The following is a 24569-nucleotide window of genomic DNA, read 5'->3' as shown; positions in this document are numbered from 1 at the left end:
CTGCAATCAACCAACCTATGACAAAAGAGGCAAGCATCCACAATGGAGAAAAGACAGTATGTTCAAAAAGTAATGTTGAGAAAGCTGGACAGCTACATGTAAATCAATGAAACATACTCTCATACCATGTACAGAAGTAAATTCATGGTTTAAAGATATGACACCATAAAACTCCTGAAAGAGAACACATGCAAAACATTCTGACATAAATCAAAGCAATATTTTCTTAGATCAATTTCCCAAAGCAAAAGAAATAAAAACACAAATAAACAAACAGTACCAAATGGAATTTAAAAGCTTTTGTCTGGCAAAAGAACCATCAACAAAACAAAAAGAAAACTTACAGGAGAAAATATGTACAGGTGATACAATGGACAAGGGGTTAATATACAAACATTTCATATAATTCAGTATATAAAAAAAAAAAAAACAAAGAACCTAGTCAAAGATTGGCTAGAAGACCTGAACAGACATTTCTCCAAAGAAGATATACAGATGGCCAACAGGCACATGAAAAGATGCTCCACTCTGTTAATTATTAAAGAAATGCAAATCAATACCACACTGAGGTGTCACTGGTCAGAATGGCTATCATCAAAAAGTCTACACATAAAAAATGCTAGAGAGGGTGTGGAGAAAAGGGAACCCTCCTACATTATTCATGGAAATGTAAACTGGTGCAGCCAATATGGAAAACAGTATGGAGGTTCCTTAAAAGAACTAAAAATAGAGCTACCATATGATCCAGCGATCCCTAGGATATATATTCCTAGGTACACACATCCAGAAAAGAAGAAAACTCAAAAAGATACATGCACCTCAATGTTCATAACAGCACTATTTACGATAGCCAACACACAGAAACAACCCAAGTGCCCATCAATAAATTATTGTCTTATACATACACACACACACACACACACAAAGTGGAATGTCATTCATGAAAAAGAATGAAGGATTTCCATCTGCAGCAACATGAACAGACCTTGAGAACAGTATGCTGAGTGAAGTACGTCAGACATAGAAAGACAAATATGATACATCACTTATATGTGGAATCTAAAAGATAATACAAATGAATTTATATACACATAGGAACTGACTCTCAGACACAGAAAACAATTTATGGTTACCAAAAAGTGGGAGGTGGAGAGGGATGAATTATGAGTACGAAATTAACAGGTAAATACTACTATATATAAAATAGATAAGCAACGTATTCCATTTATAACATGGAGAACTGTATACAATATCTTTCAGTAAATTGTAATGGAAAATAATCTGAAAAAATATGCATAACTGAATCACTTTGCTATACATCTGAAACATAATAAATGAACCATATTGTAATTTTTTTAATGTGAAAATAATTCCAATGATGAGCAATCATTTTTAAGGTATTAATACTTAAGGACTGTAGTTTTAAAATCAATCTGCTGTCACATTACCATAATCATAGATTAATTTTTTAGTATTATTAGAGATGTGTGCTTATAACACCTTTGTGCTTGTAATTCAAAGTAGAACTATAAAATTTTCTAATCTTCTACAGAAACTGTATATGAATTTGTTCTGAAATAAAAATATTGTCTGGGGAAAAAAAACAGACCTAGTGAAAAGTAAGAGTCAAAAGAGACTTCAAAGCTATAGGTTTCAATGCGCTCCCCAACCATACACATATACATCAGCAGAGACTGGAAGTCATATGGGCACAATGTGTTCAAGCACAACTTTTGCACAAATCACTGATGAACAAGGCAATCCCAAAGACTTCTGGCTAGAAAACTAAAAATAAAAGATGTGAGCAAAGGTATTACCAGCCAAGCACTGCAGGGAGATAGATGCCACAGTTTAAGTTCATGAAAGTTAAAAAAAAAAAAAAAAGCCTGGGAGGGGGGAGAGAAAAAAAAGCCTGGGAGGGAGGAGAGAAACCAGAGTTCCTACAATGTATTATTTTACAAGTCCAGTTTTAAACAAACAAAAAATTATGAAACCTGCAAAGGAAAGTGTGACCCATACTTAGGAAAGCACTCAACAAAACAAAATAGAAGCAACCAATGTAAAAGAAAGCAGTCAACAGACAATGACTCACTGTGGGTCCAGTTATTGGATACATCAGACAAAGGCTTCAAAGCAGCTACTTTAAATACATTCCAAAAAATCAAACTGTGTTAAGGAAATTAAAAGAAAACACCATGAAAATGATTCAAAAAATAGAGAATCTCAATAGTGATACAGAAACTAATAAAAATGTAAAATTTGGACATGAAAAATATAACACCCTAAAGACAATACATTTAAAGAGTTTGACAGCATTTCTGAGCTAACAAATGAAAAAATCGTGAAGATAACTAAATAAAGTATCTTTCCTATAAAAACAGAAAAAGAGTAATGAAAAATCAACATAGCCTCACAGCCTAATAAGACATCAACATACCAATACAATCATAAAGGGAATCTCAGAAGAAATAGAGGCTCCCCAATGGCTCAGCAGTAAACAATCCACTTGCAATGCAGGAGAGACAGTTTCAGTCCCTGGGTTAGGAAGATCCCCTGGAGGAGGAAATGGCAACCCACTACAGTATTCTTGCCTGGAGAATTCCATGGACAGAGAGCCTGGTGGGTTATAGTCCATAGGATCACAGAGTCGAACATGACTGAAGCAACATAGCACTAAAGCACACAGGAGAAAAGAGTGAATAAGAGGCAGAAAAAAACTTTTTTTTTAAAACAGTGACTGAAAACTTCCCAAATTTGATGAAAAACAGTAATTTACACATACAAGAAACTAAATGATTATGAAGATAAACACATAAAGATCCACATCTAGATACACTGTAATCAAACTGATGAAAGACAAAAAGAAATTTCTGAAAGAAGCAAAAGAAAACGGCTCATCATGAATTAGAACAAGAATGTGATTAAAAGCTGAGTTCTCATCAGAAAGCACGGCAGTCAGAAGGTAGTGAAAGAAATACTCAAAATGTTAAAACAACGTCATCCAAGATTCCTTAAATCCAGCAAGTTTATCTTTCAAAAATGAAAGGTAAATAAGAATATCCCCAGATAAACTGAAACTAATAGAATCTACTGCAAGCAGAACTTCTCTACAAGAAATAATACAGGGAATACTTTTGGGTGAAAAGAAATGGTAAATATTCACATAAACATAAAAGAGAATATATTCATCTTTTATGTTTAAACTTTTATGTTTAAAGTTATGTTATGACTGTTTAAACCAATAATTCCAATACTGAACTGTTGAAATTGTAACATATTTAAGTAAAATATATACAAAAACAACAGAACAAAGGAGGAGAAATTAAATGGAGCTATAATGAAGCAAACTTCCTGGACTCAGGTTAATCTGAAGTGGACTGTAATAAAGATACATTCTATAATCCCTAGGGCAACTACCAAGAAAAAAGTGGGGAAAATGTAGTTAACAAAATATATATTGGTTAATTACATTAAATAATATAGTCAAGTCATTCAATTAAAAGAGAAAGACCGTTAGACTAGATAAAAAATAAGACCCAACAACATGCTGACATTACCTTAACAAAAAGAGGTTAAAAGTAAAAAGATGGTGATAAAGATAGACAGATAGATAAATATAGATATTATAGATACAAACACAGATGCCGTGTTAAACTAATCAAAGCAAAACTAAAGTGGTTGTATTAATACCAGGCAAAGACTGCAGAGAAATTATTACCAGGGCTAAAAATGGACATTCTGTAATGACAAACAATTTATCGAGAAGAGGTAACAACCCTAAATGTGTAAGCACCCTAAAACAAAGCTTACAAAACATAAAACAAATTACTGATAGGAGAAGGACAAATTCAAAATAACTGCAGGAGACTTCAACAACTCCTTTCTCAGTAATTGATACAGTAAATTTACAGAAAATCAGTAAGGATATAGAAGACAAAACAATACTATCAACCAGCTTAAATTCTTTATTTAAGTGTCTAGTGTGTTGTCCACCTTTCACTAGACACTTAACAAACAGTAGTCCTTGTAACTTCAAAACCCCTGTATGATAATTCCAACATTTATATCATTTCTGATTCTGGTTCTGTTGACTATTTCATCTTTTGACAGTGGGTCATTTTGCTTGTTTTTGTGGGTACTATATTCACACAAATTCCAGACACATACGCATGTATATGCATACACATACATACACACTGATACGGAACTATTTAATCTAAGTGACTGGAGAACAAAACTCACATATATGATTCTATGACACAGGAATTGTATCCAAAATACATTAAAAAAATCTTATAACTCAACAATAAGACAAAAACTCAAAAATAAAAACAGTCAAAAAAAATTTGAGCAGACACCTCATTAAAAATATATAAACAAATGATTAATAAGCACATTAAAAGATGATTAACATCATTAGTCATTAGGGAAATGGAAAATAAAACTACAATAAGATAACATCACACAGCCACAAAAAAAAAGGCTAAAATTAAAAAGATTACAATAACAAGTATTGGTGAGAATGTGGAACAAGGAGACCTCTCATACATTCAATACAGGAAATGAAAAATTAAGCAGTCACTTTAGAAAGCAAGTTAGCAGTTCTTATAACTCATGGACACAAACTTATACAACCCAGCAATTCCACTCCTGGTACTGATCAATAAAAATGAAAATGTTTGTCCACCAAAGACTTAAATACAAATATTCAATAAGGCTGTTGTCTTATTCAAATCAACCAAAAACTGACCCAAAAAATCCAAATGTCCAGCAACCCGTGGATGAATAAACAAACTATTGTAAATCCATACAATGGACTACTGCTGCTGCTGCTGCTAAGTCGCTTCAGTCGTGTCCGACTCTGTGCGACCCCATAGACGGCAGCCCACCAGGCTCCCCCGTCCCTGGGATTCTCCAGGCAAGAACACTGGAGTGGGTTGCCATTTCCTTCTCCAATGCATGAAAGGGAAAAGTGAAAGTGAAGCCTCTCAGTCGTGTCCGACTCTTAGCGACCCCATGGACTGCAGCCTACTAGGCTCCTCCATCCATGGGATTTTCCAGGCAAGAGTACTGGAGTGGGGTGCCATTGCCTTCTCCACAATGGACTACTACTCCACTGCAATAAAACACAACAAACTACTAATACATTTAATATCCTCAATATATCTCAAAATCATTATTGTCAAGCTCAAAAAGCCAAAGCAAAAGGGTGCATTTAGTATATACAAATTACACCTCAATAACATTAATTTACCAAAAAAGTAAATGTAGTGGTAAGAAAATTATTGGTGATCACAGCAAGAGCAATTCAGTGGAACAGCAGAGGCAGAAGCCAGACTGCAATGGTTTGAGATAATGGAACAAAGTGAAGAAGTAGAGACAGCTATGAATCACTCTACACTAGAAGTTTCTGAAAAGGACAAGTGATTGATGGACATGAGTTGAAAGAAGAAGATAAAGCCAAACAAGCAAAAAAAAAAAAAAATCAGGAATGCCTGAATAAGCATAAATGCTGTTGGGAATGAATCAGTAAAATAATAAAAAGTCAAAAATAAAGAAATAAGAAGAAATAACTATTAAAGCCTACCCCTGAAAAGGCTACATGAAATTATCCAAAGCACAGGTGGACGGGGGTGCCTTCACCTTGGAGGGCTGGAGATACTAACCTCTCACATTATAACAAGAGGTAAAGATAGGCAGAGTTACAGGTAAGACAGTGGGCTGATGACAGAAAGCTGAGTGAGTTCTCAAACACTGGCTTCTATTTGTTTTATGAAGTAGGAGGAATATTCATCTGTTTTAAGTGAGGAAGTCAAAATCAGAGATTTGAAGACATACAACTATATCTGAAATAGCCAGAGTGGATAACAAAAACAAAATAATAAATCTCACAAAGTTCAACAGGACTACTAGATAGCCCTGAGACCTTGTTGAGGTTAGAGGCCATGGCAATCTTGCTCTTGCTGGGGTTAAACACCAGAGGCAATCTTCAAGGTTTCGTGTTCCCTTCAGCATTGCTCAGAAGTCTTACGGTAGGCAAGGAGAAGACAGAAAAGTAGAATTTGGCCTTTTGCCAGGCAGAAGACCAATGAGACAAGGAAGTTAAAGATATTGGCAAAAGAATGGCTATAGATATGGGCCGGGTTAAAAAAATAAAATAAAAATAAGAAGGGGCTAATGAGGAAAAGAAGAGAAGTGTAGAAAGATACTGCCATGTACAGATGCAAGAGCTGGACCATAAAAAACGCTGAGTGCCAAAGAATTGATGTTTTCCTATTATGGTGTTGGAGAAGACTCTTGAGAGATCCTTGGACCGCAAGGAGATCAAACCGGTCAATCCTAAAAGAACTCTACCCTGAATATTGACTGTAAGGACTGACGCTGAAGCTGAAGTTTCAATACTGTGGCCATCTGATATGAACAGGCAACTCTTCAGAAAAAGATCCTCATACTTAGAAAGACTGAAGGCAAGAGGAGAAGTGGGCAGCAGAGAATGAGATGGTTGGACAGAACCACCAACTCAATGGACACTGAGCAAACTCCAGGAGATACTGAAAGACAGGGAGGCTTGGCACACTGCATTCCATGGGGTCACAAAGAGTCGGACATGACTCACAAACTGAACAACAACAAAAAAGAAAGATACGATGAACCTATAAGAGTTTATCCCTACCAGAAAAAGAAGTCTCTTACATTTTCCAAAACATCACGATGTTGCCCTGTGCTTCATGTCCTTTGTGGACAAGGAAGCACAAAGTAGCTCAAGATAAGCCACACACATGAATATAGTGATGGAGAGAGCATTATACTAACCAATCTTTAATACTAAGCCAAAAGGTAATCTAACCACCACTTAGTTCTTTGGGAGTTAATAATTATTTTGTTAAAGTAGGCTTGCAAACTGGCTCACTTTGAGCAAACAAGTCATAGGCCCCCCAAGTGAATCCAGTAAAAGCTTAATGAGAATTTTCTATTAGTCCGTATGTCTTATTTTCTCAACATGTGGAACAACTGAAATGTTACTAATTTAACTGAGGCAAAAAGATGGTCTCAGGAGTATTTATCAAGTGAAAACACATGATTTATTTTGGTAAACAATTCATGTTCATCTGTATTTCCTCTTTCCCTTTCTGGTATTTTAAATGAAAACTGATCATTTCAGTTTATGGTATAATTTTAATTAATTTTTATATCATCAGCTTTTAAAGCCCTTACAGATAAAAAAAGAAAACCTCGTAATTAGAAGCCAATTTAAAATACATACACACACAAATACATTGTCCTATTTTCCTGCCTTGGCAAACACAATATAATGAGTATCATTTCATCTGTATTTGACATATTGTGGTTTTTAACACCTCAGAATTTCATCATAAATGTTTTTAATCACAGATCCAAAAAAAGTTATTCAAGACTGAGTCCTTTAGAATACGCACTCTCAAAGGTGCCGGTGAATTCTGTGGAGAACAAGTCACCCCCAAGATATCTCTCTCATGGAGCTATCAAGATATAGTGTATTACATACTTTAGCAGACATACCCTAGAATTATCTTTTTCAAATAAATAACTGAAAATACAATCTGGCTTTTCTGTCGATTGACTGTCTATCTCATAAAGTAGGAAAGAACATAACCTATTACATCGTTGCTAACACAGTGGGAAAAAGCAGTCTTCTCCCAGGTCTTCTTTGGGGAAATGTCTATTCAAATCTTTTGCCCATTTTTATTCGGGCTGTTTTGGCCGGAGACATGTAAATAGAAACACAAGGGAACGGCTTTCTGCACTGCTAGATCTAGCTCCCTAGTGAAGAATAATCAGGATAGGCTCTCTAGATCTCTTAGGAAACTAATTCTGAAGAAGAGGACCTGCCAGAGTGCAAATTCAGCAACAGAGAAAAAACTCCCAGCTTTGAGAAAAGAGAGATTCCGCCTTCAAAGAGCACCTTCTACCTCATTTCAGCTCTGTCATTTTCCATGTCTTTTTCCCTTCTGGCAAATTTCCCTGTATTTTACTGATTACATTATAGGTATTGCTACAAGTACTGGCTATTTGAATGTTACAATTGCACTGCTGCTTTTCAGTCAGGCACTGAGTGGTTCTTTGGATCATGTCTGGTGGCTCTGCGGATTTTAACAGAGAACGTGGCGGCCCAGAAGGAACGGACCCTAATGGTGTCATCAGGAGCAACTGGAATGGGATTGTTGATAACTCTGATGATATGAACTTGAAAGTTTCTTCTTCAGGGCATCTATGTTTATGATTCTGAGAAGCCATCAGCTATTCAGCAGAGAGCTATTATTCCATGTATTAAAGTGAAGTGAAGTTGCTCAGTCGTGTCCAACTCTTTGCGACCCCATGGACTGTAGCCTACCAGGCTTCTCCGTCCATGGGATTCTCCAGGCAAGAATACTGGAGTGGGTTACCATTTCCTTCTCCAGGGGATCTTCCTGACCCAGGGATCAAACCCGGGCTTCCCGCATTGGAGGCAGACACTTTAACCTCTGAGCCACCAAGTATGATGCAATTGCTCAAGCTCAGTAAGGTACTGGCAAGACAAGCCACGTTTGCTATTTCCATCCTGCAACAGTTGGAGATTGAGTTCAAGGAGACCCAAGCACTAGTACTGGCCCCCACCAGAGAACTGGCTCAACAGACCCAAAATGTAATTCTGGCACTTGAAGACTGTATGGAGTTTGCTCTCTGCTGCTGAATTTGCACTCTAGCCAGGCCCTCTTCTTCATTACTGATAGTGATAGTGAAGTCGCTCAGTCGTGTCCGACTCTTTGCGACCCCATGGACAGTAGCCAACCAGGCTCCTCCGTCCATGGGACATGTGCAATTTTACCAGGGGCTGAACCCTACCTAGGATGATTGCTTACTGGGGCTTAGCAACAGGGTCCACTTCATACTTAGCACTAATTGAATACTTTAATGAATAAATATAACACCAAACAAAATGTATTCAAGTGCTTTCTTTAAAAAATCCCCTTTAAAGGCATTTCTATTCAGGCTAATGACAAACACAATGAAGTCTCAAAGATGCGAATTCCCTGGCACTCCAGTGGAAAACTGTGTCTTCCTTCAAAAGATGTCAGCAATACCAGACACATTTCTACAACACTTCAGAAACTGTTCAGAGGTAAATGCTTTACCAATCACTTATTTCCAATCATTTTCTCCCTACATTTAAATTGTGAAGATAAAATATGAGGATTTAGTCTCTATACACTCAGAACTTCTTACTCCTATCCTTAGAAAAATACTAGACCTAACTGCAATAATCCCAAACAATACACTGTTTAAAGGTATAGCTACATTAATAAAAGTCTAACTTAAAGGAAGTTTAAACTCTTGACAACATTAACATTTGTATCATTCGGTGAGTTCTGTACTCTGACTTCTGCATAATTTTTTTAGACTTCATTTAATCCTCACAAAACCCAAAGAGAAGGTACTATTATCACCTCCACTTTATAAGTGAGTATACCAAGACTTAAAAAACTCAAGTAACTTACCCACCACTGCTTCAGGAAATGGCAGAACTAAGATTAGAACCATGGTCTGCTGCTGCTGCTGCTAAATCGCTTCAGTTGTGTCCGACTCTGTGCGACCCCAGAGATGGCAGCCCACCAGGCTCCCGTCCTTGGGATTCCCCAGTCAAGAACACTGGAGTGGGTTGCCATTTCCTGCTCCAATGCATGAAAGGGAAAAGTGAAAGTGAAGCCTCTCAGTCGTGTCCGACTCTTAGCGACCCCATGGACTGCAGCCTACAAGGCTCCTCCATCCATGGGATTTTCCAGGCAAGAGTACTGGAGTGGGGTGCCATTGCCTTCTCCGAGAACCATGGTCTACCTGACTAAAGCTCTGGCTCTCAACTGTTTTCCTAGCAATTATCACTTCTTAAATAGTAAGACAGATATAATTTGATGATCTCATAGTATATTTACTTTTTAAAACTGTATGAAATTTTATGAGGGTTTAGTTAATTTAGTGGCATTAGAACGAACTAAAATCCAACTCAAAAAATAAATGGTCTACAATGGATACAGGACTTCATAATTAAATGAAAGTCTTGTTTTTCAACTCTATCAAACCATTTCCTCTCAGCTTGGGCTCTCTGCCCGAAAGTACTCTAAAATTATAATTTCCTGGCAAAGGACTTTAAAGAAGAAGTTAAGATTTTTCCCCTTCCTTCACCCTTGGAGTCTTCCATTTTTAATTTCTAAGAATTTTTTCACTTACCCTCAACTGGAAAGTGGCATGATTCCCTTTAATTTCTTATAACAAACCTCTATGAAGTTAACAAACACTGTGATACACTCCGCAGCCCTACAGACAAGCTAGTGCATTTACTTTCTTACTAACTCATTTTTCAAAAAATACAAATCCAGAAAAGGCAGACAACATAAAACAGCACATCTAAAAATGCTTCAACATACTCACATCCCACCAAAACAGACTTAAACACTCAACAACCATACCTAGATTTGAGAACTAAAAAAGGGAACAGAATCTTTAACTGATTAAGAATAAAAGAGGAGACGTCTACATGAAACTTCCCAAGGTCTACTCATGAACCTGGCATATAAAAAAATCCACTATGACTTGTGCTAGGCTGCTGCTGCTGAGTCGCTTCAGTGTGTCCGACTCTGTGCGACCCCACAGACGGCAGCCCACCAGGCTCCCCCGTCCCTGGGATTCTCCAGGCGAGAACACTAGAGTGGGTTGCCATTTCCTTCTCCAATGCATGAAAGTGAAAAGTGAAAGTGAAGTCGCTCAGTCGTGTCCAACCCTCATCGACCCCATGGACTGCAGCCTACCAGGCTCCTCCGTCCATGGGATTTTCCAGGCAAGAGTACTGGAGTGGGGTGCCATGGCCTTCTCCGCTAAAGAGACTACCTACACTTAAAAACTGTATTTACTCATGTCTTATTCCTCATTTATTTCCCCATTACCTCAAATTTTGAAAATAAACTATGAGGATTTATTCTCTACGCACCCTCAACTCCTTGCTCCCATCCCTAGAAGAACACTATAATTAACTGCAACAATTCCAAACATTAATACATTAATTAAAGGTGTAATAACCACGTTAATAAAAGTCTAAATTCAAGGAAAGTTTAAACTCTAACAATACTAATATTTCTATCATTCAATGAGTTCTGTACTCTGACTTCCGCATAATTTTTATAGGCTTTCATGGAGAGAAGTATGGGGCGACCTGTGGGACAGCGGCTGCTTTCAGCTGTTTGCAGAGATGGACACTGTTTCGCTTGATTTCTCATCGCATTCTGACTACTTACACAGCAACGGCACATAGGAAACCACTTCACAGTGTTTGTCTGAGGTTCTTTGTAAATAAATTAAGGGGAGGAAACTGAGAAATAGTTCATGATTTTGGTGCTTTGTGAAAATTCCTTTTGTTTTTTTAAAAAAAAATGGGATTATTTTCACCTGTGTGAGGTTTTTTCCTAAGAAATAAAAATAAAATTTTAAAATTACAGCTGTGTCTAACAGACAAAAAAGATCAATCATCATAAGAAAGATAAAAAGCTTAAATATTTCACCCACAGAAATCAAAAATAAACTACTACAAATGCAACTTTACCGCATTTGTGTGTGTGCGTGTATCTGTGTGTGTGCTCAGTCGAGTCCGACTCTTGGTGACACTGTAGACTGTAGCCCTCCAGGTTCCTCTGTCCATGGGATTATCCCCGGCAAGAATACTGGAGTGGGCTGCCACTTCCTTCCCCAGGAAATCTTCCCAGCCCTGTAGCTTCTGCACCGGCAGGCGGGTTCTTTACCACTGAGCCACCTGGTTAGTCCTGCTGCTGCTGCTGCTGCTAAGTCACTTCAGTCGTGTCGACTCTGTGTGACCCCATACACAGCAGCCCACCAGGCTCTGCTGTCCCTGGCATTCTCCAGGCAAGAACACTGGAGTGAGTTGCCATTTCCTTCTCCAATAAGTGAAAAGTGAAAGTGAAGTCGCTCAGTCCTGTCTGATTCTTCTCGACCCCATGGACTGAAGCCCACCAGTCTCCTCCTTCCATGGGATTTTCCAGGCAAGAGTGCTGGAGTGGGTTGCCATTGCCTTCTCCTGGTAAGTCCTATTTGTACACAAATATACCTCTGAAACATCAATTCAGTTTGGTAATACCATGAGTCCTCAAAATCTAAGCAATGCTCTAAAATGACAGAAATTTGTTTAACTTGGGAGTTTTGTGAGGGTTTTAAGGTAAAATCGGTGCTTTTTTGATGCAAAAAAAATTGTTACTTTCATGCTAAATTTTAGAAATTTTGGAAAGTTTGAAGAATTTTGCTCTCCTTCACTGCACAATAATTGCTTAGTCAAAAGATGATTAAGATGTACTATGAACCCGAACCCAGAAGAGAAAAAGGTCTTTGGTAAGCAAAAACTGAACAAAGAGCCTTTACTTTGAGAAAGGGAAAGCTGGTGTTAGGTCAGATCACTATTTCTAAGCCGTTGTTTAGAGAAGAGCACAGCAAAGAGAAAAAACAGGTGACAGTGAAACTAGACTTGGGGGTCAGGGCAGGAAAGCTATACGCAGCAGCAGAGCTTCCAGCAACCGAAACAGCACCCTGGACTGCTTCCACAGACTAACACTACGAACAGCTCTATGAGTTTTATTATGGTTTTTCATGAACTAAAATTTATTTTTAAGTAATATTAAGTAATCAAGAAAGCAAATGGTTTGTCTCAGAAGACTGGGTCAAGTGTCCTCACTTTGAAATGAATTTCCATCAAAACTGGTTGTTTTAAAAATATTTTAAGAGTATAATGCTTGAAGTGATTTACTTCATTTATTTGGAAAATCTGTTACATAATACACCACACTTCCCAGTAATGTTCGATACTTGAAAGTTATCACTATATCATATTTTGGGAAACTGTTTTACATCACATGACTTTTTTATGAACACTAACTAAAGCCGACTAATCAAGTGCTGCAAGTCTGTATCTAAAGGGGTGGAGTGATCCCATTTTCTTATCTTGGCCTAGTACTTGAATTCTTTTAGAAAAAAAGACCTTGGAAGTATAAATGAGACTCAGGTGTACAGAAGGAAAACTTATCTACCAGGAAAAGGAAATTATCAAAATACTTTCCTCTCAAGCGCTAATGAGTACATATATTATTAAGTTTCCACTGGAATTTTTATGAAATTCCTTTGTTTAATTTCATCTTTTTTTAATAATTCTTAAGAATTACATAAAATATAAATTCTATTCAGAGCAATCATTTCTCTCTAATCCCTTTTTGTGATCTAGATTTCACTAATTATTAAAAATGTTTGAACAGACATTATTTAATATCATTGGAAAATGGTTACTGGCTGCTATTTGATCGCAATGATGGACTAATTCACACAGCAACTGGTAAGTGCAACCTAGTGTCTTTTAATATAGTGAGCAATTACATCAAAACTAATTCTTTCTATGATTATGTGACACAGTGGCAAATGTAATTTCCCAACTATGTCACTGAAACAAGTATCTCATGTTACTTATTCAAAAGCACAATACAACTTAACAAGAGGTGTTAATAACAAAAGTAAAAGGCAGCAACATGTGGCATTTAACATCTGGATGTGCTTCATTTTGCAGTCCACCATACTACAGTCAGTTAGGGCTGGATTTATAAAGCAGCATCAAGATGCCCTTGAATTTTGTTTGTTTTTACACAGATACACTTGTATGCATACAAGACAAGGTAAGCTAAAAGGTCTACCTTAAAAGAAAGGCCTGAAATCTGATCAGGTCACTAGCAGTGTTACCTGTCTTAGAGTCTTTTATTTTCCTTTTCTCATTTAAGAAAAGAAGAAACTAGGTCACCTGAAACATTTAGAGGTAAGAAAAAAGTGAGGCTAGATATTAGGATAACAGTGGGTCACATGGTAACCAGACTAAGATAGAGAGAAGACGAAGATAAAAGTCCACTCTAAAAAGTCTCTACCACAGAAATCTGTCTACACATGTCCAATTTCTGACTCAAACTTAGAAACATAAATGCATGGTGGTGGATATTATCCAGGAAAAAGTGTAAAACTGCCAGTGCTATCTCACATTTTTTGATAGACTAGCCCATAGTTTGAAAAAACGAGTCAGGTTTCCTGTCTAGAAATAAAACTCTTATTTTAAAATAACATCATATAGTGGCCAGGTTAGGGTCTTGAAATACCATCTCTCACTAAAAGTAGGGCTTACTGTACAGGTTGATTCCAGATCTGGGACAAAAGATGAACAAGATGAGCCCTCTGCAGAGAGCAAAGAAGCTCTCCAAAGACCATGCGGGTCATGTTGTCGCTTAAAGGGATTCCCACTGATCAATGATGGGACACTCTGAGCTGCAGCAAAAGTAAATGCAATGAATTAAATCCATCAAATATGTTTATACCCATCAGCTCACAATGGCATTTTTAAAAAAGAAAAAAAAGAAAGGAATGAGTCCCCTTTGGAGGAAAACAGGGACTTGATTCATTATCTTAAAAACAGGTAAATAAAGGGAAAGAATCAAGCATTTATCCTGTCTTTCCTTTACATACTATACCACTGGCTAACCAAACAGAAGCTAAGAAAAGTGACTCTTTAAAAAACCATTCCAACTAATAATTGAAAACAAAATGGTGTATTTTCAATTTCACCATTCTGCAACTCCCAACAAATTAACAGAAATAAGTATTAACCATCAACAGCTGCTAACATCACAAAAAAGAGAGGCAACTAGACATTAAGTGACTCATACAGTCTTGACAACACCACCTATTATGATGCTTAAGGGACTGACTTGAGCCCTGGATCCAGACTTGAGCTCTGGATCCAGCTGCCCATCTGCAGGAAATATGGAGGACAAATGAACGTGCTGAACTGCGCTTTGAGTAAGCAATCAGCAAGATCCAGGCTGTGGGAAACAATTCAACAGGAAAAGGAGAAGAGAAAAGACAGAGGACCAACCTAAAGATTAAAAACAACTCATATTAAAACTTTTTTAATTGCCAAGACTAACCTACAGTGTCCAGCAATGCACATTCAAGTTTTTACCATAAAAGTAAGGATAATGGTTACATGTGGGGAAAGGTAGCTGTGATTGGCATGGAGCACTCAGAAGGGGCTTCTCTAGAGGGTGGCAAAGCTCTGTTTCTTAACCTGACTGGTGATTATAAGGGTGTCTGCCTTATAGTAATTCATCAAACCATGCATTTGTTTTTTACTGATGTTTCATTTTGCGATAAAAGAGTGAAAGTCGCTCAGTCGTGTCCAATTCTTTGCGACCCCTTGGACTCTACAGTCCATGGAATTCTCCAGGCCAGCATACTGGAGTGGGTAGACTAAGGTTTTTCTTAAATATCAGGTCACTCGAACATTTCAACACTTAACAAAGGCTTGATTTGTTTCCCATTCTCTAGTCTAATGCAGTAAAAACAAGAGGTTGAAGAAAGAAGTCAATGCCCATCATTTCCTCCCTACACATTTCCTCTTCTTGGGGGAACCACCTAATATCAACATGTTGGGCCAAACAGATTCACATTCCTGGGAGTTTGGAATTCTAAGGAAGCAAATATAGATAACTAACCTGTTCCTCTCCCAGTCTTTCACCATCCCCCAAATTGCCAAATCCAAAACCCACGAGCCAGAATTGTTTCCTTCTTCCTTATTCCCCACACCTGATTTATCGGTCTTTCATTTCTAACTCCAAAACATAACTTAAATCTGTCCACTTCTCTTCATCTCCGTGGACTTCACCATCTCTAACCAAGAACTACATCAATGGCCTTCTCACTTGTTTCCCTGCTTTTATTCGTGTGTGTGTGTGTGTGTGTGTGTGTGTGTGTGTGTGTGTGTTTAGTCACCCAGTCGAGACCAACTCTTTGCGACCCCAGGGACTGCAGCCCACCAGGTTCCTCTGTCCATGGGATTTCCCAGGCAAGAATACTGGAGTGGGTTCCCATTTCCTTCACCAGGAGATCTTTCCCACCAAGGGATCAATTGAACCTGCCTCTCCTGCACTGCAGGCAGATTCTTTACCACTGAGCCATAGGAGTAGATTTTATTCTTAACCCTCTACAATTTATCCTACCCAAGCAATAAGAGTGCTCTTATAAAGACACAAACTGCTTAAAATTCCACTTAAAACCCTTTAGTGACAGCCACTATACTGACTTAAATCCAAATTCCTTTAATCATGGCTTGCATCATTGAATCCCTGCCCATCTCTCTGACCTCATCTCCAACCACTTTCTCCCAGTCTACAACACAGCCACTGTGGCCTTATTTCAATTCCTCCCACACACCACGCTGTAAACTCTTCCCCACTTCCAGGCCTTCTCATAGCTTTTTGCTCTGCCTGGAATACTCTTTGCAGACACTCACACAGAGTATTTGTCAACCTCATGTTGACAGCTTAAGTACTACCTTCTTAGTAAAAACCTCCTTCTTAGGAAACCTCCTTCAACTACCCTATCAAGCAGGTTCCACCATCTCCCTTAACAATATATACTGCTTCTCTCCCTCACAGCTCAAGCTCCAACTAAAGTGGATGTTCGAGGCCAAAGATTTCATCTGTTGCATTCAACCATGTACATCTGGCATTTGAAAGGTAGTTAATTAGCAATTACTAAAGATATGAATAACTGAGCAAATTAATGAACTCAAGGGTGACAACCAATTGGTGCCGTGAGCAATAATGGGTGAGTCTTAAAGAAAGTCAGTTTTTAAAAAGAAACAGGAGAATGGGGCAACCAGCCAGACAGAAAAAATAATATGGCCAGAGACAGAAAGAGTCAAGAAAATTAACTGCCTATTCTCTTTAATTTCTTCAAATATGTAAAAAGTTCACCTAAATCACAAAAATAATCCGAACTTACATTTCTTTTCAATCACAGAACTCTAGGTCCCACAATTTCAGAAAACCAAAAACTCTAAAAGTGAAAACATGATCTGCAACCTAAATGTCCATCAACAGATGACTAGATAAAGAAAATACAGTACATATATTCAATGGAACATTACTCAGCCATAAAAAGAATGAAACAGTGCCATTCACAGCAACATAGATGAATCTGGAGATTCTCATACTGAGTGAAGTAAGTCAGATGGAGAAAGACAAATACCATATGATATCACTTATATGTGGAATCTAAAAAAAAATGAACATATTTACAAAACAGAAATGGACTCAGAGAAAACAAACTTCAGGTTACCAAAGGGATGTAGGGGCAGATAAATCAGGAGTTTGGCATTAAAACATGCACACTACTATATATAAAACAGGTAAACTACAAAGATCTACTGTACAGCACAGAGAACTATACTCAGCATCTTGTAATAACCTATAATGGAAAAGAAACTGAAAAAGAATACATGTATGTGTGTGTGTGTATAACTGAATCACTTTGCTGGACACTTGAAACTAATATAACATTATAAATTAACTACACTTCAATTAAAAAAAAAAACAGATATAGAAAGCAACACTAAAGCAAAAAAAAAAAAAAAGAAAGAAAGAAAAGACCTGGACAGAGAATAACACTTTATATTTTGAATTAAAGAAACTATCTCATCTTTAGAAATCATATATGCTCAACGATTTCCCCGATTTTTTGTGTATCAAGATACTAATACTTATAACAACATATCCGAAAAATTTACTCCATTTTACCTCATTACTAAGATGTCTGGTATTACACAACATCTATAGATTAAATCAGGGCTACATGTGCACACTAATTCAGAACCCACATACAGTACTACATGTGTACACCTATATTAATTATCACTAATGCTGACAGCTTTCTGTAATTGTCATTTTGCTACAGAGTCATGTTTTAAGATATATCTTTTGAGGTTCTCTTAAGAAGTTCAAGGTAATCTGCACCTCAATTTCACGGCATGCAAGCAATGGACTTATTTTTAACTGTCATACATGTCTGTTTACATATCTGTTACTTTCATTTATGCAACTTGAGACTGTATGTAGAAAAAAACAGTTGTAATAAGACATTTCAAATATACAATCTTTGTTCTACACTATAAGCTAAAAGCTTTGGAAAATTAGAGTAATCTTGACACACGAAGCAATTCAAATGAAATCATAACAAGAAGCTTGAGACAACTGAAAAAGAAAATGTCTATCAGAGTAAATGTTCACTTCAGAAGAAAAATCTAAAGACCTCTCTGGTAGACAGAAAGGGTGGAGCTGGTATGGAGTCAGAAATTGAGGTTATCATAATTACAGTGGGATATTTCCAGCGTACAGGGTCATTCTACATCACAAGGCAAAAAAGCCTTTACCTTCAAGAAACCTTCATGTATTATTGTTGTTGTTTTAGTCGCTCAGTCATGTCCAACTCTCTTGAAACTCCACAGACCATAGCCCCTCAGGCTCCTCTGTCCACAGGATTTCCCAGGCAAGAATACTGGAGTGGGTTGCTATTTCCTGCTCCAGGGGATCTTTCTGACCCAGGGATCGAACCCACGTCTCATCCACTGCAGGTGGATTCTCTACCACTGAGCCACCAGGGAATATGTTCCTTTATAAACCCTGTCAGATGCCAGGCATAATCATTTTCCACTTTTCCGTACCTTAACTGGGACATGGACACAGTGTTCAAAATAAAGTTGTTTTTAAATAATGGTTTCCTCTCTCTCCTTCACCTCCCTCCTTTTTGTTTTACAAAGAATAGCTCTATTGTACGTATAGCTTGTTACAATTATACCACTCTGGATTCCTTTGGCAATGCCATCATCAAGCTTTGAAGTATCAGGAATAGCGCTGGAAACACAATCAATTTCCTCACTGTCACAACTATATATACCAATGAAGGTTTCTCAAACTGTAGTTCACAACTGGTTAGTAGGTTACCAAAATTTGGTGGGTCATGACTAGCAACTTTTCAAAGAACTAGAAAAGAACAGAAAATAGAAAAATACCAGAGAACATTACACGTAGTTCATTTCATAAAACTGCTGCTTTGGAGTCTCATCATCAATATTAAATAATAATAATAATAATAATATATGATGGGCTGAAGTGACAGTACCTCTAATTCTACACAGACTTTTTTGAAACTAGAAAAACTAAATTCTAAGCACTTTCCCCCTATTCAACCAAACAAGAAGTGCTCAATTTAAACCCATTATCTTTAAAGCTTTACTAGTACACATTTCTGGAATGAGCACTGAAATTTTCTGGGATTATTTCAGGAAAACAAATTCCAAAACTAGCTGTGTTTAACATACATTTATCTTTTTCTTTACATCCTAACAAATTCTTCAGTGCCAATATATGCTGTATCTCAGCCCCTTAAAGAACAATGCATAAATTAATCATTGTCAAGAGTTGACTAAAAGACTGAGTTTATCTCCTGTCTTAACGCACAACTAAAGTTTGCTCACCAAGAACTGCTCCAGAGGCTGTCATACTCCTCTCTAGAAAGGAAGAGCCAATTGATTGTTCCCATCTACAGGGCCTAAATCCATTCTAATGGAGTTGGAGCCACCCCGAATTAACCAAGAAAAGCCAAAGGGAGGACAAATATGCTTTAGCAGGTTATGAAACCTTGGTTATGGAGCCAAGTCGTTAATGTAAAGAGACACTGTTTGCCGGATTCTTTTCCCACTGAACTACTTGAACATCTCCTCTGCTTGCCTGCCACTGAAGCTGGAAGCTTTCACCAGTTTAACTCAAATAACTCTTCTTATCTTGAGCTTCAGCAGTTTACTCTTTTCTCATAATCCTTCCGATATTTTCACTATTTCAATCCAACTTGTCCTCTAAGTATAACCTTAATCAATGAACTTTAAACTTTAAATAACTATCAATCCTATAACCCATCAGGGACCAGGCTTATCTGGTAAAGGATTTCTCTCCAACAGTGATTTCTATCCTCTCTTTGACAAGTACCCTCCAGCAACCAGAGTTCTCATGTTCCCCACCTACCACAGAGATCCACCTCCCCTTCTATGAATGTTCTACCTGGAGAAGAGCCCATGTTTGGTCACTTTCCTCTCTACCTATCAAAACTCACCTATTCTATGGTCATTTTTCTGTCATCTAGTAGTTCCCCTAAACAGAAATCTGATAAACTCAATCTATCAAAATACTGATAATTGACAACCATTTAGTGGATTTCCTCTCCCAGTGGTTGTTCAGTTGCTCTGTCTTGTCCAACTCTTTGCGACCTCAAGGACTGCAGCACACCAGGCTTCCCTGTCCTTCACCATCTCCCAGAGCTTGCTCAAACTCATGTCCATTGAGTTAGTGATACATCCCTTCCCAGAGGGACTTCATTTTAATAAAGACATCTGAAGATCTCTGTGATGAGGTATTAAGGAAATCTGGGGGATCTAAAAGCCATTCTGATTCTCAAATTAGGCAAAAGATGTGGTCAGCCCTATCACTATGTTAACACGGGCCTTGTTGAGGAGAGCAAATCAATATTGGGAAGGTAAGAGGGGCCTTCCAGGTCATCTAGGCACTAGTTTCTCAGAACTGGTTGTACACTGGAATCTCCAACTCCCAGAGGAGACGAATGATACCCAAAGAAGCAACTTTCAAAGACAGTGGCAAAGCTCGGCCTAATATCAAGGCCTGATGCTATGTCAGATATATATAAAAAGCAGTTTATATATATATATATATATTTAAACTAAAAGTTTAAAGACATGTATGGGAATGACAAAATGTACGGGAATGACAAACACCCAATTCACAACAGTGACAACCCTCAAGGGGATGGGAAAGGAATGCAAATGAGAAGAGATATACTTAGGGAGCTTCAATTATATTGGGAATATTTTATTTCTAAAGCTGAGTGGTGATATGTAAGTATTTACTAAATTCATTCCCATTATCTTTTGGATGTCTAAAACTTTGTAATAAAAAAAAAAGAACAATCTTAAGATTGATACTCAAATGAATATCATTATAGGAATAAAAAGAAACAGTTTACGCTAGAAAGCACTCAAATGAGATACTTTATGAAGCCGACTTTGACTAAAACATAGATCACTAGTAAAAAAATAATAGATAAATAACACAAACTTTTCTAAGGGAAAATCATGAACAAAGGCAAACCTGGGAGTACCCACAGCCTATAATCTAAACAAAGAACAATAGGGAGACCTTAGAAGGAAAGATTCAGCTTGCAGAAGTAACATAAGGCTGGGGGTTAAGGTTGAGACCAAGCTATGGAGCTCTTGGGTACCTCAACGAGTGTGCCCCAAACTCCCCGCCCCTGCAAAAAAAAAGGAAGAGCATGACTGAAGTGATGTTTTAGCCAAAAAAAAAAAAAAATCAGAACAGAAGCTGTGTGCAGGATGAACTAGTGCAGCCTGCTATAGATCAGCAGAGGATTCCATACGAAACCAAAAGGGGAACAGAGGGAGGTGAGGCACTGAGAACCAAGTCCTAGGGCTCTGCCTCTACGCCAAAGAGAGCTCTTCTGCTGTTAAAATGTTTTGATGAGCACTGAACTACAGTGCCCAACTGGAAGGCACTGCTATAAATCAACTGTGAGGGTCTTAAAACCCTGGAAGGGGGTAGTAATACTGGGAATGAAAGGGGGTGGACACAGACTTTCCGATGGAAAATCTGATATGATGTAGTGACAAACTAAGTAAGATAATGAAAGAAATGGATCCACATGAAGAAACCAAAAATACTGAGAAGCAGCTACGGGTCATATACACTTGATCATCAGCAACACATTTGTGAGAATGTAATAATTTCTGAACCCTAAGGGAGAACTACTCACAGCAGACAAGCGAAGTGGAATTCTTACAGAGATTAAAAGGAGAACAAGCAAAGGGGACAAGAAGATTATAGAAAGAGATGCTCGTGGAATGCTAAGACAGCAAGCAGAGTTTCAGTTTCAAAAAGAGGCATCACTGGACACAATGAGTGGGTACACAACCCTTGAGTCAACAGTACTGAACATATTATGAAGCAATTGTTAAGAACATATTAAGAAGTAAGTGTTCTACTGGCACTTCCTCCACCCGACCAAGTTATTTAACCTTTCCAAGTTTCATTTAATAAGGAAAATATAGACAACTAACATTATTGAACATATTATGAAGCACTGTACTGTAAGTGCTCTACATATGACCTCATTTACTCCAAAACACATTTTACAGATGAAGAAATTAAATTCAGAACTAGCACAGTAAGTTGCAGAGCCAGGATTCCTATTCCTTGAGACAATGAAGTAAAAGAATGCATATACAAAATTCTTGGCAAATAGTTAAGATCTCAAAAAAAAAAAATGGTAGCTTCATTTCATTATTAGAGGGCAATCATTAAGAGGCGCAACACAAAAATTCACTGTCAGTTCTCTCTGTCATAGCCCTCCATGTGGTGAACCCTCTTAGTGTCCTCATCTTATAAAACAGGATTAATGTGTATAATCCAACCTACTCAATGGGGTTGCTTTAAGGATTAAACAATAGGATGGAAAAGAAAACGCTATGAAAAAAATCTTTAAGAGACATTCAAACATATGGGATTTGTCACATATCTTTTGTGCTTCAGAAATGCCTTCCTGGATGAACATGTCTCTCTGAAGAGAACTAAAATTAAGTCTCTTAAACGTGCAACCAACCACTTTGAAAAGTATGTCATCACCGGATGGTGGTACACACCACCACCCCTCCCCCAACCCCTCCAGGTTCTCTACTGTCCCTGTGAGGGCAAGGGTTCCCTCTTACATCTACAGTGAAACTCTCATAACTTGGCATAGAGCTCATCAATAGAGAGAGTTTCTCCTTCAATTCAGTCATTCAACTTGGCCTTACTGTAGGATCTCAGAGGTACCCTTTACAGTCCTTCCAAAACAAAATGGGGGGAAAACTGGTTCCAGTTTTTGTTACAGTATTAAAACTGAGTACCAAATCAATATTAGAATTGGGATATTTTAAAATGCCAGAGAAGAATTTATCAAGGGCTCCAACAGCAGGTCTCTTTTGGAAACTCCCCAACAACCCCACTTTTTCACCTGAACAGATGGTTCCCAGGCTTCAAGGCTCACATGTCTTGTCACACAATTCACAATAGGTCACCAAGTTCCTACCTTTGCAATTATTCCATATTCTTGAATATACTGCCTTTCATCTAAAGATCTCTAGCTATCAAAACTCTTCACTCTTCACAACAGCACTATCTGGGAGAAAGACTGGTACCCTTATTTTACAAATTAAAAATGAAAGATCGAAGTGAAATGCTTTATCCAACATCAATCAACTGATTCACTCTTTGAAATACACATTACCAATTTGCATCAATGGACAGCCTTGATTTAGCTTTTCAAGACCATTTCAAATTCAAGTTCAAAACTATCTAGTGTGTACTGCTACTTTTCCAATATACCAGAGAATATTAACGAACAGTAAATACCAAAGCATCACTATTTTTACATGCTAAAAGAAAAATAAACCTATACATACATACACACACACTCTCTCTCTCTCTCTCTCTCTCTCTCCCTCTCTCTCTCTCTCTCTCTCTCATATGGGGGAGGGGTTCTAATTTAAGACTCCTACTGTCCTGCATCCATAAATACTTTGAACTTGCAGAGTAAGGGGCGAGGAACACCTGTTAGTGCAGCATTTGCACAGTTAGGTTTTACAGACTGTCTAGCTATTAATATTCCTTGAACTGTAAATAAACAACCCGCTTTCTTAAAAAAAAAAATGGTGGGGGGTGGGCAACATTCTGGAAAACATTTGACAAGAAAGCCTAGATGGTTGTACAAAGCCCAGTAATTTCCTAGTTTTACGTCTCCCAGATGCTGAACCTGACACGAGGGAGAACCGCGCCCTTCCCCGGAGTCCAGCCGCGGGGCGCCCCGCGCTGCCCACCGACTCTCCCCGCGCGCGCCAGGCCCGGCGAGTCGCCGGGGACTCGAGGCTCGGCCTCCCCTCCGGCCCCGCCTCACCCACCGACAGGCGCGGCCGGGCGCTAGGACCCGCCCTGCGACCCCCGGCGCGCCCGGCTCGGGGCCCGGCAGTCGCGGAAAGGGGATCGCGGTCCCGCCCGGCCTAGCCGCCCCCGCCCCGCGGCCGGCGGCGCCGCCTCCCTCCTGCTCCTCGCGCCCCGCGTTCGTTTACCTCTTGGGCGCTGGCGGCTGCTCCATGGCGGCCAGGGGCAGAAGGAGGGACCAGGTGGGCGGCGAAGGCGGGAGGCGGGCAGAGGGCCGGGGCACCAGCCGGCCGAGCCCGGAGAGCCACAGCAGGAAACTCCAGGAACTCGAACCAACTTTCCCGTAACTCCGCGGCGGATCCCCCGCCCGCAGGCCGAGCGGGGCTCCTCCCGGCCCGCCCCGCCCCTCGGCCGCCGGCCCCGGCAGGGGGAGGGTAGGCGGGGCCGGCGGGGGAAGGGTGGGCGGAGCCGGCCGGGGGCCGCGGAGGGGTGGGCGGGGCCAGGCGCTGGAGCCGGGGCGCAGGACAGGGCCGGCCCTGGTGCAGGAGTGGGGAGGAAAGAAACCCGGAGTGGAAAGGCGAGAGGCTGAGGCCTAGTCTGGACCCAGAGCCAATCTCGGCTGGCCTGGGGCACGTT

At 38.9% G+C, this 24569-nt stretch overlaps 1 protein-coding gene across 3 annotated transcripts in view; it reads right to left on the bottom strand.

The window, feature by feature from the left end:
- STK3 (serine/threonine kinase 3) overlaps positions 1-24278 on the bottom strand; it is a 311132-nt gene extending 286854 nt beyond the window's left edge. For 2 of the 3 annotated variants that reach the window (XM_010812167.4, XM_059893297.1), the window contains exon 1: positions 24122-24278. In XM_010812167.4, coding sequence (XP_010810469.1) covers positions 24122-24147 — 26 coding nt within the window. In that variant the 5' untranslated portion in view covers positions 24148-24278. The remainder of the gene's footprint in view (positions 1-24121) is intronic. The other variant, NM_001079607.2, reaches the window with a different exon arrangement.
- Between the last annotated feature and the right edge of the window lie 291 nt (positions 24279-24569).

Source organism: Bos taurus, chromosome 14 (genome assembly GCF_002263795.3).
Source record: "Bos taurus isolate L1 Dominette 01449 registration number 42190680 breed Hereford chromosome 14, ARS-UCD2.0, whole genome shotgun sequence".
Lineage (NCBI taxonomy): Eukaryota > Metazoa > Chordata > Mammalia > Artiodactyla > Bovidae > Bos > Bos taurus.
This window is presented reverse-complemented; position numbering and strand designations above follow the sequence as displayed.